Genomic DNA, 18029 nt, shown 5'->3' on the forward strand with positions numbered 1-18029 from the left:
ATTATTATTATTATTATTATTATTATGTCACAGCAAACAAGATAGACATGCTGGATTTCGTATCACAAAATCACAAGTCGAACACTTCCCAAGTGTCTAGGACTGTATTACTATTATTATTATTATTATTATTATTATTATTATTATTATTATTATTATTATTATTTTATGACACAGCAAACAAGATAGATATGCTGGATTTCGTATCACAAAATCACAAGTCGAACACTTCCCAAGTGTCTAGGACTGTGTGATGTATTATTATTATTATTATTATTATTATTATTATTTTATGACACAGCAAACAAGATAGACATGCTGGATTTCGTATCACAAGATCACAAGTTGAACACTTCCCAAGTGTCTAGGACTGTATTATTATTATTATTATTATTATTATTATTATTATTATTATTATTATTTTATGACACAGCAAACAAGATAGATATGCTGGATTTCGTATCACAAAATCACAAGTCGAACACTTCCCAAGTGTCTAGGACTGTATTATTATTATTATTATTATTATTATTATTATTATTATTATTATTATTTTATGACACAGCAAACAAGATAGACATGCTGGATTTCGTATCACAAAATCACAAGTCGAACACTTCCCAAGTGCCTAGGACTGTATTATTATTATTATTATTATTATTATTATTATTATTTTATGACACAGCAAACAAGATAGACATGCTGGATTTCGTATCACAAAATCACAAGTCGAACACTTCCCAAGTGTCTAGGACTGTATTATTATTATTATTATTATTATTATTATTATTATTATTATTATTATTTTATGACACAGCAAACAAGATAGACATGCTGGATTTCGTATCACAAAATCACAAGTCGAACACTTCCCAAGTGCCTAGGACTGTGTGATGTATTATTATTATTATTATTATTATTATTATTATTATTATTACTACTACTACTATATTATGACACAGCAAACAAGATAGACATGCTGGATTTCATATCACAAAATCACAAGTCGAACACTTCCCAAGTGTCTAGGACTGTGTGATGTATTTTCGGATGATGCGTGCAGATCCGAGCAGGGTGGCCTTTTGCAGTTGGCAATTATTATTATTATTATTATTATTATTATTATTATTATTATTATTTATTATCATCATCATCCTGCTTTTAGAGTGTTTAACCTAAGCTTTAGGTTAAACACTCTAGTCCAGATTTAGTGCAGGGATCTGTAAATAATAATAATAATAATAATAATAATAATAATAATAATAATAATACCACCTCTAATAAAAACAACAATTGCCATCATCATCTTGCTTTAAGGATGTGAACCTAAGCTTTCAGGTACCCGATTTAGTGGTGGGATCTGTTAATAATAATAATAATAATAATAATAATAATAATAATAATAATACAGTAGAGTCTCACTTATCAAACACTCACTTATCCAACGTTCTGGATTATCCAACGCATTTTTGCAGTCAATGTTTTCAATACATCGTGATATTTTGGTGCTAAATTCGTAAATACAGTAATTACTACATAGCATTACTGCGCATTGAATTACTTTTTCTGCCAAATTTGTTGTATAACATGATGTTTTGGTGCTTAATTTGTAAAATCATAACCTAATTTGATGTTTAATAGGCTTTTCCCTAATCTCTCCTTATTATCCAACATATTCGCTTATCCAACGTTCTGCTGGCCTGGTTACGTTGGATAAGTGAGACTCTACTGTAATAATAATAATAATAAGTTATAATTTACATCACACAGTCCTAGACACTTGGGAAGTGTTCGACTTGTGATTTTGTGATATGAAATCCAGTATATCTACCTTGTTTGCTGTGTCAAAATAAAATAAAATAATAATCATAATAATAAGAAGTTATAATTTAGTGGGGGATCTGTAGATAACAACAACAACAACAACAATGCCTCTAAATAATAAGAACAACAACAATGATCATCATCATCATTTTCATTCTGCTTTTAGAATGTGAACCTAAGCTTTCAGGTTCCAGATTTAGTGGAACCTAAATTATTATTATTATGTAGAAATATTTTGTAAATAAAGGTACATTTAGCTACAAATGGGGGGACCTATCTTATTATTATTATTATTATTATTATTAGTAGTAGTAGTAGTAGTAGTAGTGATACCTTTAAATAATAATAACTGTTATCATCATGATCATCATGCTACTTTTACAATGTAAACCTAAGCTATCAGGTACCAAATTTAGAGGGGACCTGTAAATAATAATAACAACAATAACTATTATTATTATTATTATTATTATTATTATTATTATCAACGATCATCATCATCATCCTGCATTTATCTCTTGATTGAGACTCAAAATTGGCACACCGTATGTAAAAAATGCAATTTGAAATCCTCAGCATACAAATAATAATAAAGTAGAATTGGCTATGAAATGTACTTCTGATGGAGTAGTTGTTAGGATATGGACCTTTTAATCATCATCATCATCCTGCATTTATCTCTAGATTGAGACTCAAATCAGCTCATAATAATAGTAGCAATAATAATAATTCTTGTTTTATGTTTTAAGACTTGCAACATAAAAATAATGCAATTTTAAATCCACAGCATACACATATTAAAGTAGAATTGGCTATGAAAAAATACTTTGCTTCTGATGGAGCAGTCGCTACAATGTGGACGTCAATCATATCCTTGATTGAGACTCAAAGCAGCTCATCATCATCATCATCTACTTCCTTTTTTATCTTTTGAGGCTTACAACATTAAGAAAGAGTGCCATTTAACATCTACAACATAAAACAATATAGAGTTTATAGGGCTATAAAAATACTTTGCTATTGATGGAGCAATTGTTAGAGTGAGAACCTAATAATAATAATAATAATAATAATAATAATAATAATAATAATTATAATTATAATTATAATAATTATTATTAGAAGAGGAATTTTCCAGGGAGATTCATTGTCCCCTCTGCTTTTCATTATTGCCATGATCCCTCTGTCAACAATCTTACAAAAAACAAATCTCAGCTATCAAACATCTAAGAAATCTCACAAAATTTCACATCTGATGTACATGGATGACCTGAAGCTATATGGGAAAACGGAAACAGAAATCTAGTCTCTGACCAACACTGTCCGAATTTTTAGCACTGATATCAGCATGGAGTTTGATTTGGACAAATGTTCAACAGTGGCATACAATAAAATAATAATAATAATAATAATAATAATAACAACAAGTCACCGACTTGTGATTTTGTGTTATGAAATCCAATATATACATCTCGTTTTCTGTGCCATACTGTGTTTTTGTGTCAGTAAAATAATAATAATAATAATAATAATAATAATAATAGCCGATATATCACACAGTCCTAGACACTTGGGAAGTGTCCGACGTGTGATCCAATACAACAGCCAGCAAAGTAATCTTGTTTGCTGTGTACTCATCTTCTTGTAAATCAAATAATAAATTAATCCCACTTTTATCTCTTGATTGAGATGCAAAGCAGCTCACAAGACATTTTAAAATCCAGGACATACAAATGTTAAAACATAATTCAATGAACCAGTCAATTATAATCCCTTAAAACAACTATAATGTATCTGAACTTCCAATAACAAGTGGATGATGCATTTAGACATTTGCCTGCCCTTCAGTGATGTCATGGGATCATAGGATTGGAAGGGGACCCCAAGGGACATCTAGTCCAATCTCATTCTGCTAGACAGGAAGACACAATCTGATCCATCCCGATAGATGGCCATCCAGCTTCTGGATGAGAAAGAAACTCTACCAGACTCGAGCAAAAGCATATTCCAATGCCGTGCCTATCTTTTAGTATCTTACACTGTATTGTTGTCATACGTTTATCATTGTGCCCTATGCTTCTGAAATGAGACTTGGCAACCTTTTTGCTTTCAGATTGGGATTTAAAAACGTACACACTGAACACGTATTTCCAAGAAAACCCCACAATAGGGACACTTGAAGACTGACAAAAAATAATTATTATTATTGTTGAAGACTGACTTATTATTGTTATTATTATTTTATTATGTCACAGCAAACAAGATAGATATGCTGGATTTTGTATCACAAAATCACAAGTCGAACACTTCCCAAGTGTGACTGTGTGATGTATTTTCGGATGATGCGTGCAGATCCCAGTAGGGTGGCCTTTTGCAGTTGGCAGATCGTAAAACCTCAATTACCTTCTGGTATGTGAGAGCCCCTATATAAATGGTCCAAAGAGAAGGTTCTGGTATTCTGTACAAATTATCGGGTTCTCTTCTCCCAGTAGTGCTGTGGGTCAGTCTTTTACCAGAAAAAGCACCAAGACACACGCTGATAGATTCCAACAGGTTTTATTGTACAGAATACCAGAATCTTCTTTTTGGCCCATTTATATAGGGGCTCTCACATACCAGAGGGTAATTGAGGTTTTATGGCTGGCCCGTTTTATGGCTGGCATCTGTTCTTTGTCAGCTGACTGGAGATGTCAAAGATTGGAGATCATGGCATCTGTGGGGGTGGGGTGGTGGTGGTGGTGGTGGTGGTGGTGGTGGTATTATTATTATTATTATTATTATGTTTATTTATACCCCGCTTTTCTCTCCAACACGGAGACTCAAAGCAGCTTACACAAAAAGTCTTTCAGTGCAGTTTAAAATTGGCAATGCATTAAAACAGGATTACAAATATATATGTTATTTCAAAATATCATAGTTAAAGTCCATAAAAGCATAACAACAATATCACAGGGCCATGTGTTTGTATTATCACACTGTTTTCATCACAACAATAGTATGGCTCCAGTCTTTGTACTTTGCTCAGTCTTTATTTTGGGAACCTTTTCGAGTGTGAAAAGTCTAGATCTTTGGCATTTGTTCTACAGAGCGAAGTTCTGAAATATGGAGAGAGTTGGGCACGTAATGTTCAATTATTCTATTGACTTGGAGAAAAAAAACATTTTTTGGGAACAGGAGTTGATCCCTGTAAGGTATTTAAGGGAGCTGTGGATGTTTTTATTGCAAAACAAAAATTAACATATCCAAAGTTTTCCAGGCTGTATGGCCATGTTCCAGCAGCATTCTCTCCTGACGTTTCGCCTGAATCTGTGGCAAACATCCTCAGAGGCTCTGTTGGCAGTGAAGCCAGTATATATCTGTGGAATAATTTCCAAGGTGGGAGAAAGAACCCTTGTCTGTTTGACTTGTCTTGCAGTTAGCAAACTTGATTAGCATTGAGTAGCCATGAATTTTGCAAAGTCCATCAGTGAGTGTATTTGCATAGAGGTAGCCTGGCTGTTGTTGCCTGGAGGCACCCTCTGTTTGGGAGGTGTTCACTGGAACTTGGTTGTTTGCTTCTGGAGTTCTCCTGTTACTGAGTGATGTTCCTTATTTACTGTCTTGATTTTGGTGATTTTTAAAAAAAATACTGGTGACCAGATTTTGTTTATTTTCATGTTTTCCACCTTTCTGTTGAAGTTTTCCACATGCTTGTTTATTTTGTCCTTATGTTGTTTGGGCCTCTGCCCCATGTAAGCTGCCCCGAGTCCCCACGGGGAAATGGTTGCAGGGTATAAATAAAGCATTATTATTATTATTATTATTATTATTATTATTATTATTATTATTATTATTATTATTATTATGACACAGCAAACAAGATAGATATGCTGGATTTCATTTCACAAAATCACAAGTCGAACACTTCCCAAGTGTCTAGGACTATGTGATGTATTTTTGGATGATGCGCATAATAATAATAATAATAATAATAATAATAATAATAATAATAATAATAATAATAATATTGTGTCCAGGTCAACGGAAGTCATGGTGCCTGTCTATTCTGGTTAAACCTCTTCACCAATTCTGGGATTTTTTCCACTGCTGCATCACACCATTGGCTCATGTTCGACTTGTTGTCCACAAAGACTCCAAGATCACATAAACTGTTGTTGAACCAGGCATCAACCATCCTGTATCTTTGCATTTCATTTCTTCTGCCTAAGTGAGGTATCTTGCATTGGTCCTTGTTGACATTCATTTTGTTCGTTTTGGCCCATCATCTCTCTAATCAGTTGGGATCATTCTAAATTCTGATCCTGTCTTCTGGAATATTGGCTCTCACTCCCAATTTGGTGTCACCTGCAAACTCGATAAGGAGGACTTCTAAACCTTCATCCAAGTCATTAAGATAAAGTCATAAAGATACTGAACAGAACTGAGCCCAGGAGTAAACCACCAACTACATTTGGTGGGGAAAAATATAAATAACAAACTACTTTTTATCCAAGAGAAGACTCTTCAATCAATCTCTAAGTCTCCCAGACAGACACTATAGCAGGCATCCTTCTAAACCTTCATCCAAGTCATTAATAAAGATACTGAACAGAACTGAGCCCAGGAGCGAACCACCAACCACATTTGGTGACGTTAGGAGCAGAAGATCCTCCCAGAAATAGGGGGAAAAATACAAATAACAAACTACTTTTTACCCAAGAGATGACTCCTCAAGCAATCTCTAAGTCTCCCAGACAGACACTGTAGCAGGCATCCTTCTATACCTTCATCCAAGTCATTAATAAAAATATTGAACAGAACTGAGCCCAGGAGTGAACCACCAACCACATTTGGTGATGTTAGGAGCAGAAGACCTCCCAGAAATAGGGGAAAAAATCTAGTTTGGAGGAGGAGGATGTATTTGACAGAAGGGAAGCGATCACTCACAGAAGCTAATGTTTACGAAGGAGTAAACTGCTTTTGAAGCACACTAATGAGTAGTTTTCTCATGAGAGAAAGAGTTTTCTCATGGAAGGAAGACCTTGCATTTTCCTTAAATGCCTGGTCCCTCTCTGCTCGGCAGAGGTGTCAACTTTGCAATTCAAGACAGAAAGATCTTGGCTCCGTGTTCTTGTATGCTTTGCAGCCGTGGATTTTGATTCAAGTTCCTGCCTTGTTTTTGCCTTTGAATCCAGTTGAATGCTCCAGTGACTTTGCCGTGTGGATTTCTAATACCTTGGATTACTTTGGAGTTTGATCCTGCTTTCTAGCCTTGTTTCCTGTGGTTTCCAGATTGTTTCATGCCTTGGAATTGAATCCTGTTTGGACTATTCTTGATACTTCTCGTGGGACTGAGTTCGAGTTTGCTAATGTTTACGAAGGAGTAAACAACTGCTTTTGAATCGCGCTAATGAGTAGTTTTCTCATGAGAGAAAGAGTTTTCTCATGGAAGGAAGACCTTGCATTTTCCTTAAATGCCTGGTCCCTCTCTGCTATGGCAGAAGTGTCAACTTTGCAATTCAAGACAGAAAGATCTTTGCTCCGTGTTCTTGTATGCTTTGCAGCCATAGATTTTGATTCAGGTTCCTGCCTTGTTTTTGCCTTTGAATCCAGTTGAATGCTCCAGTGACTTTGCCTTGTGGATGTCTAATACCTTTGATTACTTTGGAGTTTCATCCTGCGTTCTAGCCTTGTTTCCTGTGGATTCCAGATTGCTTCATGCCTTGGAATTGAATCCTGTTTGGACTATTCTTGATACATCTCATGGGACTGAGTTCGAGTTCACTAATGTTTACGAAGGAGTAAACAACTGCTTTTGAATCACACTAATGAGTAGTTTTCTCATGAGAGAAAGAGTTTTCTCATGGAAGGAAGACCTTGAGTTTTCCTTAAATGGCGGGTCCTTGATACTTCTTGATACTTCTCGTAGGACTGAATTTGAGTTCTGGTTTGGGCTATGATATTTGAGTGACTTTTTAGACTCTTGCTTTAAGACTTTGAAGTGCACTGCTCTTGTGATTTTAACCCATTTTGTTGACTCTGAACTTTATTTACTTGTGCTTACTTATAATCATCAATAAGCTTGATTTCTTATATTCTGGGCTCCAGTGTGATTTCAAGGTGCCTATGCAGCCTGGGGGTGCAATACTCTCTAGGAACCCCGCGAGCCAATGAAATACACTACTGCCTTTAGAGTCCAGTGGAGTTTCCTTCTCTTGTTGTTTATAAATAGATGCCGGGTGGCCATCTGTCGGGAGGGATCAGGTTGTGCTTCCCTGCCTGGCAGAAAAGGGGTGGACTGGATGACCTTTATGGGGGTCCATAGTCCTTTGCCCGTCCCTGTAAACTCTCTTGTTGACCTTGGGCAAGTCACACTCTCTTGGCCTCAGAAATCCCGGATGCAGGGTCACCGTAAGGTCGCCATAAGTCCACAGTTAATCCCGCCACATGGATAAAGGTCTCCGATAAACAGCGTGCGATAAACAACAAGAATTATCCTTTTTTCATATTAGATTTTTCCCTTCTTCTTTTTAGTAGATTCAGATTTACTTTATTTATTTTGTGTTGCAGAACACAAATGAATCCAACAATACTTAGTATACCCATAAACATGGTGAACGACAAGTTACATAACCACACAAACAACACCTATACATATATAAACATACTCTGATTTACAAACTCTTATTTTGTGTTACAAAACACAAATGAAGACAGCAATACTTATTATGCCTACATAGACATAAACATGTGTTATGTAACTAACTACACGAACAGCAACACATGTGCATACATAAACATACTTGAACAACAATGACATTATTAGATACACAATTTCTCGTTATCAGCATACACCTCTAATTACATGTTCCAACATACATCTCTAATTACATATCAACTCTAAAATACAAATATAAATAAATACTGTACATACATCAGTTTTTGCTGCCTCACGTTTGTTGGTTTCGCTATAGTTTTAACATTTTTTTGTTCTATTTTAAATCCAGTGGGTTGTTTACTTTGGCTTGTTTGTACATTAGCAAATGAATATCCCAATGGTTTATATCTCCAAATCTGCCCATAAAGTCTTTTCTTCGCCTTCAGATATACTGTATATACTGGAGTATAAGCCTGGTTTTTCAGCCCTTTTTTAAAGACTGAAAAAGGCCCCCTCGGCTTATACTCGGGTGAGGGTCCTGGTTGGCTTATATTTGGGTCAGCTTATACTCGAGAATATATGGTACATTTATTATTTTTCTCTATTATTATTGGTATTATTACATTTATTATTTTTCTCTATTATTGTTGCTACTACTACATTTATTTTACTCTATTTTTATTATTATTATTAATACATTTATTATTTCACTCTGATCTTATTATTATAATTACATTTACTATTTTACTCTATTTATTATTACATGTATTATTTTCCTGTATTATTATTATTACATGTATTATTTTACTCTATTCTTATTAAAAGGATACATAAGCACATTTAAATTGAAGGAGATGAGAATCATGATTTGATCAGACTTGGACAGTCTTACCTTAAATTTGAGCTTGATGTAAATATTCAAAAACATTTAACCTATTGATGCCTCAATTAATGTAATTTTATTGGTATCTTATTTTTATTTCTGAAATTTACCACCCTCGGATTATACTGGAGTCAATGTTTTCCCAGGTTTTTTTGTGGTAAAATTAGATCCCTCGTCTTATATTCGGGTTGGCTTATACTCGAGTATATACAGTATATAATGCTTATACTGTGCTATTCTAATTAATATAATTTATTGTATTTACATATAACTTGTAAGTCGCCCTAAGTCCCCTTTGGGGTGAGAAGGGCGGGATATAAATGTCACTAATAATCATTATTATTATTATTATTATTATTATTATTATTATTATTATTTTATTATGTCACAGCAAACAAGATAGATATGCTGGATTTCGCATCACAAGTCAAACACTTCCCAGGTGTCTAGGACTGTGTGATGTATTTTCGGATGATGCGTGCAGATCCCAGTAGGGTGGCCTTTTGCAGTTGGCAGATCGTAATTTTGTCAATGTCTATTGTTTCCAAATGCCGGCTGAGATCTTTTGGCACGGCACCCAGTGTGCCCATCACCACTGGGACCACCTGCACTGGTTTCTGCTAGAGTCTTTGAAGTTTAATCTTGAGGTCCTGAGAGCGGCTGAGTTTTTCCTGTTGTTTTTCGTCAATGCGACTGTCACCTGGGATGGCGACATCAATGATCCAAACCTTTTTCTTTTCCACAACTGTGATGTCTGGTGTGTTGTGTTCCAGAACTTTGTCAGTCTGGATTCGGAAGTCCCACAGTATGTTTGTGTGCTCATTTTCCAATACTTTTGCAGGTTTGTGATCCCACCAGTTCTTTGCTGCTGGGAGGTGGGACTTGAGGCATAAGTTCCAGTGAATCATTTGGGCCACATAGTTGTGCCTCTGTTTGTAGTCTGTCTGTGCAATTTTCTTACAGCAGCTGAGGAGATGATCCATGGTTTCGTTGGTTTCCTTGCACAGTCTGCATTTTGGGTCATCAGCTGATTTTTCGATCTTGGCCTGAATTGCCTTTGTCCTGATGTCTTGCTCCTGGGCTGCAAGGATCAGGCCTTTTGTCTCCTTCTTCAGGGTCCCATTCGTGAGCCAGAGCCAGGTCTTCTCCTTATTAGCTTTTCCTTCAATTTTGTCAAGGAACTTTCCATGTAATCTTTTGTTGTGCCATCTGTCAGCTCTAGTTTGTAGTGCGGTTTTCTTGTACTGGTTTTTTGTCTGCTGTGCTTTGAGGAGTTTCTGATTTTTGACTTCAATCAAAGCAGGTTCTTCACTTTGCTTGACATATTCTGCCAGGGCGTGTTCTTCTTCTTTGACTGCTTGTTTTACTTGCAAGAGTCCTCTGCCCCCTGATCGTCTAGGCAGATATAGCCGGTCAACATCACTGCGAGGGTGCAGTGAATGATGAATGGTCATGAGTTTTCTTGTTTTTCTGTCCAAATTGTCCAGTTCCATCTGTGTCCAGTTTATGATGCCAGCAGTATATCTTATGACAGGTATGGCCCAGGTGTTTATGGCCTTGATGGTGTTGCCTCCATTGAGCAATTTTGAGAATTTTTCTGACCCTTTGTGTGTATTCTTTACTGACCACAGTTTTCACATGTTCATGCTTGATGTTGTCCAGCTGTAATATGTCCAGATATTTATAGGCCTCTGGCTGGTGACACCTTATTGTTTGGCCATTAGGCATATTGATGCCCTCACTTTCAATGATTTTTCCCTTCTTCAATGTCACTGTCGAACATTTGTCCAAACCAAACTCCATGCTGATATCAGTGCTAAAAATTCGGACAGTGTTAGTCAGAGACTGGATTTCAGTTTCCGTTTTCCCATACAGCTTCAGGTCATCCATGTACATCAGATGCGAAATTTTGTGAGATTTCTTAGATGTTTGATAGCTGAGATTTGTTTTTTGTAAGATTGTTGACAGAGGGATCATGGCAATAATGAAAAGCAGAGGGGACAATGAGTCTCCCTGGAAAATTCCTCTCCTGATGTTGACAAGTCCATAGTTTTCATTTCCAACAAACAGTTCAGTTTTCCAGTTCTCCATCATGTGTTCTATTATTATTATTATTATTATTATTATTATTATTATTATTATTATTATTATTATTATTATTATTATTATTAGATTGGACTGGATTGGACTCCAAGGCTGAGTGGTCCAGATATGATAGGATCCTGGCCTGAGACTGTGTTGTTCTCACTTCAGCACTCAAATCTTACTGCATTCCTAAAAAATGTCCTTTCTCGTTCCCTTCGGCCAGCAGCTGCTTCTTCTGGAAATAACATTCCCATTGTGTTCTTCACTCAGATTTGGCAGGGCTTGCCCTTGGAAAAAGACGTCCCTCTCAATAGGTTATTTGAGGACAAAGGCAACTGGTTCGACTTGCATGCGCTGGCCTTGCACTCCGCTCATGCGCTGCTGTTTCCTCCTGCGGAGCATTGACTCTGGAGCTGGAGGGGCAATCGTGTACTTTGGCTTCGAGTTTATGGGTTCAGGGTTCGAGGTGTTTGCAAATTTCTCCCTGGGATTGTGAGAGCACTCTTGCAGCTCATGGGCCATGGAGTGGGTTTGGTATAATAGAGTGTACTAGCTGTGCCCGGCTACGCGTTGCTGTGGCGAAGTGTGGTGGTATGGGAAATAAAGTATTGAGGAATTACCTAAAGCTTGTGAATATACAATATTTCTGGTCGTTCCTTTTTTTTTCTGTTGGAGGCTAGTATGAATGCTACAATTAGCCAGAATGATTTGCATGTAGTGGCCTTTCAGCTTCAAAGCCTGGCTGCTTCCTCCCTGGGGGGAATCTTTTGTTGGTAGGTGTTAGCTGGTCCTGATTGTTTCAAGTCTGGAATTCTCCTTCTTTCAGAGTGAACCCTGCCTGTCCCCCGGGCGCCATTGTGGCTAAAGGTGTTGCTATGACACGAAAGGGGTGGGGCCTAAAGGGGGCGGGTGCTACCCTTTTGACTGGCAGCCAGGGGGAGAATGGCTCTTCCTCATCCTCTGTAATTTGGACTTTATTTTTCTTGTTTTTTTATTGAAAGACATAGATTGGATGACTATGTTTTTTGTGGCCAAATTTGGTGTGATTTGGTTCAGTGGTTTTGTTGTTTACTCCATGGGAAAAACGCACATTACATTTATATATACAGTAGAGTCTCGCTTATCCAATGTTCTGGATTATCCAACGCTTTTTTGTAGTCAATGTTTTCAATATATTGTGATATTTTGGTGCTAAATTCGTAAATACAGTAATTACTACATAGCATTACTGCGTATTGAACTACTTTTTCTGTCAAATTTGTTGTATAACAGGATGTTTTGGTGCTTAATTTGTAAAATGATAACCTAATTTGATATTTAATAGGCTTTTCCTTTATCTCTCCTTATTATCCAACATATTCGCTTATCCAACGTTCTGCCGGCCTGTTTACGTTGGATAAGCGAGACTCTACTGTATATGTATTTGATGAGATGCGGCTTTTGATAATGAAGATAATACTGTACACAGTATATTTATTTTTATTTATTTACTAGCTTGGGGACCCGGCGGTGCCCGGGCTATTTGAAAAAGGCATCTCTGGGTGCAGGGTGGGCTACAACTCCCGCTCGGGTGGGTCATTCCCTCCCGTCCCCAAAAAAACCCCTCTCCAGTATGTTACATTGATCACTAAGGTGTCTGTGTGCCGAGTTTTGTCCTGATCCATCATTGTCTGGGTTCAGTGCTGCTCTCTAGATAAGGGTGAACTACAACTCCCAAATTCTAAGGTCAATCTTCCCCGAAACAGGTCTGTATGCACCGTCGCCCATGCTGGGTCTGTGTGCCAAGTTTGGTCCAGATCTGACGTCAAGTGGATTCAGTGCTTTCTGGATGCAGGTGAACTGTAACTCCCAAAATCAAGGTCCATTCCCACTAACTTATGCAGTATGTTCAGTTGGTCATGGGGCTTCTCTGTGCCAAGTTTGGGCCCGGGCCATTGTCGGTGGGGGTCACAGAATCTATGGATGGTGAACTATAACTCCCATAAATCAATGTTTCCCAGATTTCTCCAGTATGTTCTGTTGGTTATGGAGAGTCAGTGTGCCATGTGTGGTTCCAGATCCAACATAGGCTGGGTCCAGTGTTCTATGCATATGGGCGAACTACAATTCCCAGATCCAAGGTCAATCACCCCCAAACCCCGCCTGTATACACAGTTGGCCATGTTGGGTCTGAGTGCCAAGTTTGGTCCAGCTCCAACATTGGCTGTGTTCACCATTCTCATGACGTGGGTGAACCACAACTGCCAAAACCAAGGTTCATTTGCCCCAAACCCTTCCAGCATTATCTGTTGATCCAGATCCAGTTCCAAGTTTAATCCAGATCCATTGTTGGCAGGAGTCACCATGCTCTCTGGAAGTGGGGGGCCATCTTGGAAAATACATACAAACAAACATAGATACATGCACACATGCTTTGACTTTTTTTAACATATATGATGTTGACTCTACTGTATATTTGCAGCAATTGGATAAAAACAATTATTCCTCTCCCTCTAATTAGGACTTTTTTTCTTTTTGTTGTCGGAATCTAGGGGCAAGGATGGTGGATTGTGCTGCCAAATTTCTAGGTTCTGGGGCTTGTATTTTTGTTGTTCAGTGGAGGGGGGCGGAACACCATTACTCTTTTATATATATAGATGGGAGGCTTAATCCAGGTTGGCTTGGGAAGGGAGGCCACCATTTCAGCTGCAAGTTTTCCAAACCTTTCCTTGTTTTCCGAACCTTTCCTTGACTCGTCTGCCTCTCTCCAGCATCGAAAGCAAGCACGAGGTCACGATCCTGGGAGGACTCAACGAATTTGTAGTAAAGTTCTATGGACCACAAGGAAGTAAGTACGCAAATCTGCTCCAACTTTTGCAATGCTTTGAATAGCTGGTACTATATAAAAATCTGATTTTTTAAAAAAGTTTCACAATGAGAAAAGTAAACATTGGGGGAAATGCAATAAAGTGAGGGTGGAGATTGTTTGATATTTGTTTATGCCCCCAATAATATGCTGTATTCAAAATAAGACAACAAACAGAAAGGGCTGAAAACCCTGAATTATGTTAAATTGGATAATGAAGGACCTATGTACCATATTTGGTCCAGATCGTCACGCCTTGTTGTTGTTGTTGTTGTTGTTGTTGTTGTTGTTGTTGTTGTTGTTGTTATTTGAAACACAACAAAATGAGTCCACAGCAGACACTGCTGGCTTTTGTATTGGATCACATGTCATTATTATTATTATTATTATTATTATCATCATCGTTATTACAATAGAGTCTCACTTATCCAACCTTCACTTATCCAAGATTCTGTATTATCCAAGCCAGTCTGCCTTTTAGTAGTCATTGTTTTCAATATATGGTGATATTTTGGTGCTAAATTCGTAAATACAGTAATTACTACATAACATTACTGTGTATTGAACTGCTTTTTCTGTCAATTTGTTGTAAAACATGTTTTGGTGCTTAATTTGTGAAATCATAATTTTATGTTTAATAGGCTTTTTGCTTAATCCCTCCTTATTATCCAACATTTTCGCTTATCCAATGTTCTGCCGGCCTGTTTATCTTGGATAAGTGAGACTCTACTGTATTATTGTTATTAATAATAATAATAATACCCTGATTTATTGCTCCAAAGGGGACTCAAAGCAGCTTGACATAAAAGCATTAGTATACAATTTAAAATATACAAATATGCAAACATTAAGACAGAATTAAAGACAAACAGAACAAACAAGCATGTATACTTTCAGATAGATAAATAGATCTAGCTATGGAACAAAACGGGAATAAAGAAAATAGGCAGCAAAATGAGTTAGTGTAAACACAACAAAGAGTTCAAAGTGTGAGTGGTTTTTTTTTTATACTTCTCAGGTATATAAAACATAGACCTTTATTTGTATTTTTCCACTTTCATGGAGGCTTTATGCCCCTAAGCCTAGCAAAGGTGGAGGGCTTGAGTGGCTTTTTTATATGGCCAGATTTAATTCAACAAATTTATTTATTTATTTATTTGCAGTATTTATATTCTGCTCCTCTCACCCCGACTGGGACTCAGGACGGGTCATAGAACACATATATACGGCAAACATTTAATGTTGTTTATACATTGACAAGACAAACAATTGTACACACACACACACACACACACACACACATATATATATATATATATATATATATATATATATATATATATATATAGGCTTTTCCCCATCTTCGGCATCTTGAAGGCTTGGTCTCGGTTTCGGCCATGGCGGTTTGCTGTCGCTCCCTCTCCCTGCCGAAGAGTTTTGTTCATAAACTTCCTTGATTGAATTGCCAACATTTTTCTGGAAATTTCTTATGGGTGCCTTAATACCTCCCCGCTTTTAAGTGGTACCTATTTATCTACTCACATTTTTGCTTTCGAACTGCTAGGTAGGCAGAAGCTGGGCTAAAGGCCAGGAAGTTGAGGTTTTTTTCTAATCAGATGATAGTCCTAATAAGTCAGGGTTAGTACTTAAGACATGAACAAGAGCTGTTGAGAATACTGCAATTTGGAAGTGTCTCTCATTCATAGTTTAAGTCAGGGGTCCCCAAACTTGCGGCCCTCCAAGGTCATTTACCTGGCCCCCATCCTCATTTATAATATAACTAGCTGTGCCCGGCCACGCGTTGCTGTGGCGTTGTCTGGTGGTGTTGGTGAGAAATTGTTGAGGTAGTGGTGGTATTGAATGTCTGTTGTGTGGTTGTCTTTATGTTTAGTATGCACACTGAAATGGATTATATGGCAGTGTGGAGTCAAGATAATCCAGTTCAAAGTAGATAATATAAGATTCTAAATGGGTTATATAGCTGTGTGGAAGGGCCTTGAGTCTACACTGCCATATAATCCAGTTAAAATCTGTGGAAGAGGCCTAAGTGAGGCCTAACTGTGCCTGTCCCCTGGGCTGAGTAGGTTGCTAGGAGACCAAGTGGGCGGAGCTTAGCCTTCAAACTGGCAGCAATTGGATAAAAACTATTATTCTTCTCCCTGTAATTAGGACTTTATTTTTCCTTTCTTTTTGTTGTATCAACCTAGAGCCGTGAATGATGGGTTGTGTTGTCAAATTTCGAGGTTGGGGGGCCTGTAGTTTTGTTGTTTTGTCCGCTGCCCTGATGCCATCACTCTTTTATATATATAGATATTTTTATATCAGTTTTAAGAATATAATATATTATATATACATATGATATTGATAATATTATCATGTTATATAATGTAATACTAATAATAATACCATATAATATTAATTACATGTTATATATTACATATAATATTATAGTATAGTGGTATAGTTCAATATAGTAATAGTAATGCTAATATTGTGCTTTATTAATAATATAATATTGTATGTACATACAGCTGCTCTGAGTCACCTTCGGGGTGAGAAGGGTGGGATATAAATGTAGTAAATAAATGTAGTAAATGAATAAATAAATAATTTTAGACTTAGGCTCGCCCAAGGTCTGAAATGACTTGAAGGCACACAACAACAACAACAATCCTAATTAACTTGACTATCTCATTGGCCAGAAGCAGGCCCACACATCCTATTGAAATCCTGATAGGTTTATGTTGGTTTCATTTTTAAATATTTTATTGTTCTTTCATTGTTGTTGTTGTTTTGCACTACAAATAAGACATGTGCAGTGTGCATAGGGATTTGTTCATATTTCTTTTTCAAATGATAATTCGGCCCCTCCACAGTCTGAAGGATTGTGGACCGGCCCTCTGCTTAAAAAGTTTGAGGACCCCTGGTTTAAGTCAAAGTGGACTTGATGTCAATTAATTACATTTCTGTATTTACTGTATATACTCAGGTGTAAACCAACCCGAATATAAGCCAAAGCACCTAATTTTACCACAAAAAAACTGGGAAAACTTATTGCCTTGAGTATAAGCCGAGGGTCAATAAAAAATAGGTACCAATAAAATAAAAAATAAAAATCAGATACCAATAACATTACATTAATGGAGGCATCAGTAACTTAAATGTTTTTGAATATTTATTTATTTATTTATTTAGTACAGTATATTTATATACCGCCTTTCTCACCCCTGGGGGACTCAAGGCGATTTACAACATATTTACATAAAACTGTAATTTAAGATAAGATTGTTCAACTCTGATCAAATCATTATTCTAACCTTCTTCAGTTTAAATGTGCTTACGTAGCCTTCCAAAAATAATAGAGTAAATATAATAATAATAAGAAGAAGAAATGGAGTAAAATAATAAATGTAATAACAATAATAAAGAGTAAAATACCGCATATACTCGAGTATAAGCCAACCTGAATATAAGCCGGCCAGGACCCTCACTCGAGTATAAGCCGAGGGGGGCTTTTTCAGCCCTCAAAAAGGGCAGGAAAACTCAGCTTATACTCGAGTATATACGGTACTCTGTACAAGTCTAGAAACAATGGACCCATCACAACCTAAGTTGATTTATCCATAGGTCAAGGTAAGAAACGTACCTTTGATCAAAAAAGGAAGCTTCTCTGAGTAAATTTGCCAAAGCAAGAGCTTTGTCTGTATTGGGAGAACCCCCCAAAAAAGCACTGACCCCCTTATTCTCTCTCCATT

General features: G+C 36.8%; 1 protein-coding gene across 1 annotated transcript in view; it reads left to right on the forward strand.

Annotated features, from left to right (window-relative positions):
• ube2h (ubiquitin conjugating enzyme E2 H) overlaps positions 1–18029 on the forward strand; it is a 130675-nt gene that overhangs the window by 73867 nt on the left and 38779 nt on the right. The window contains exon 2 of the mRNA XM_062983362.1: positions 14180–14256. Coding sequence (XP_062839432.1) covers positions 14180–14256 — 77 coding nt within the window. The remainder of the gene's footprint in view (positions 1–14179; positions 14257–18029) is intronic.

Source organism: Anolis carolinensis, chromosome 5 (genome assembly GCF_035594765.1).
Source record: "Anolis carolinensis isolate JA03-04 chromosome 5, rAnoCar3.1.pri, whole genome shotgun sequence".
In the NCBI taxonomy this organism is placed as follows: domain Eukaryota; kingdom Metazoa; phylum Chordata; class Lepidosauria; order Squamata; family Dactyloidae; genus Anolis; species Anolis carolinensis.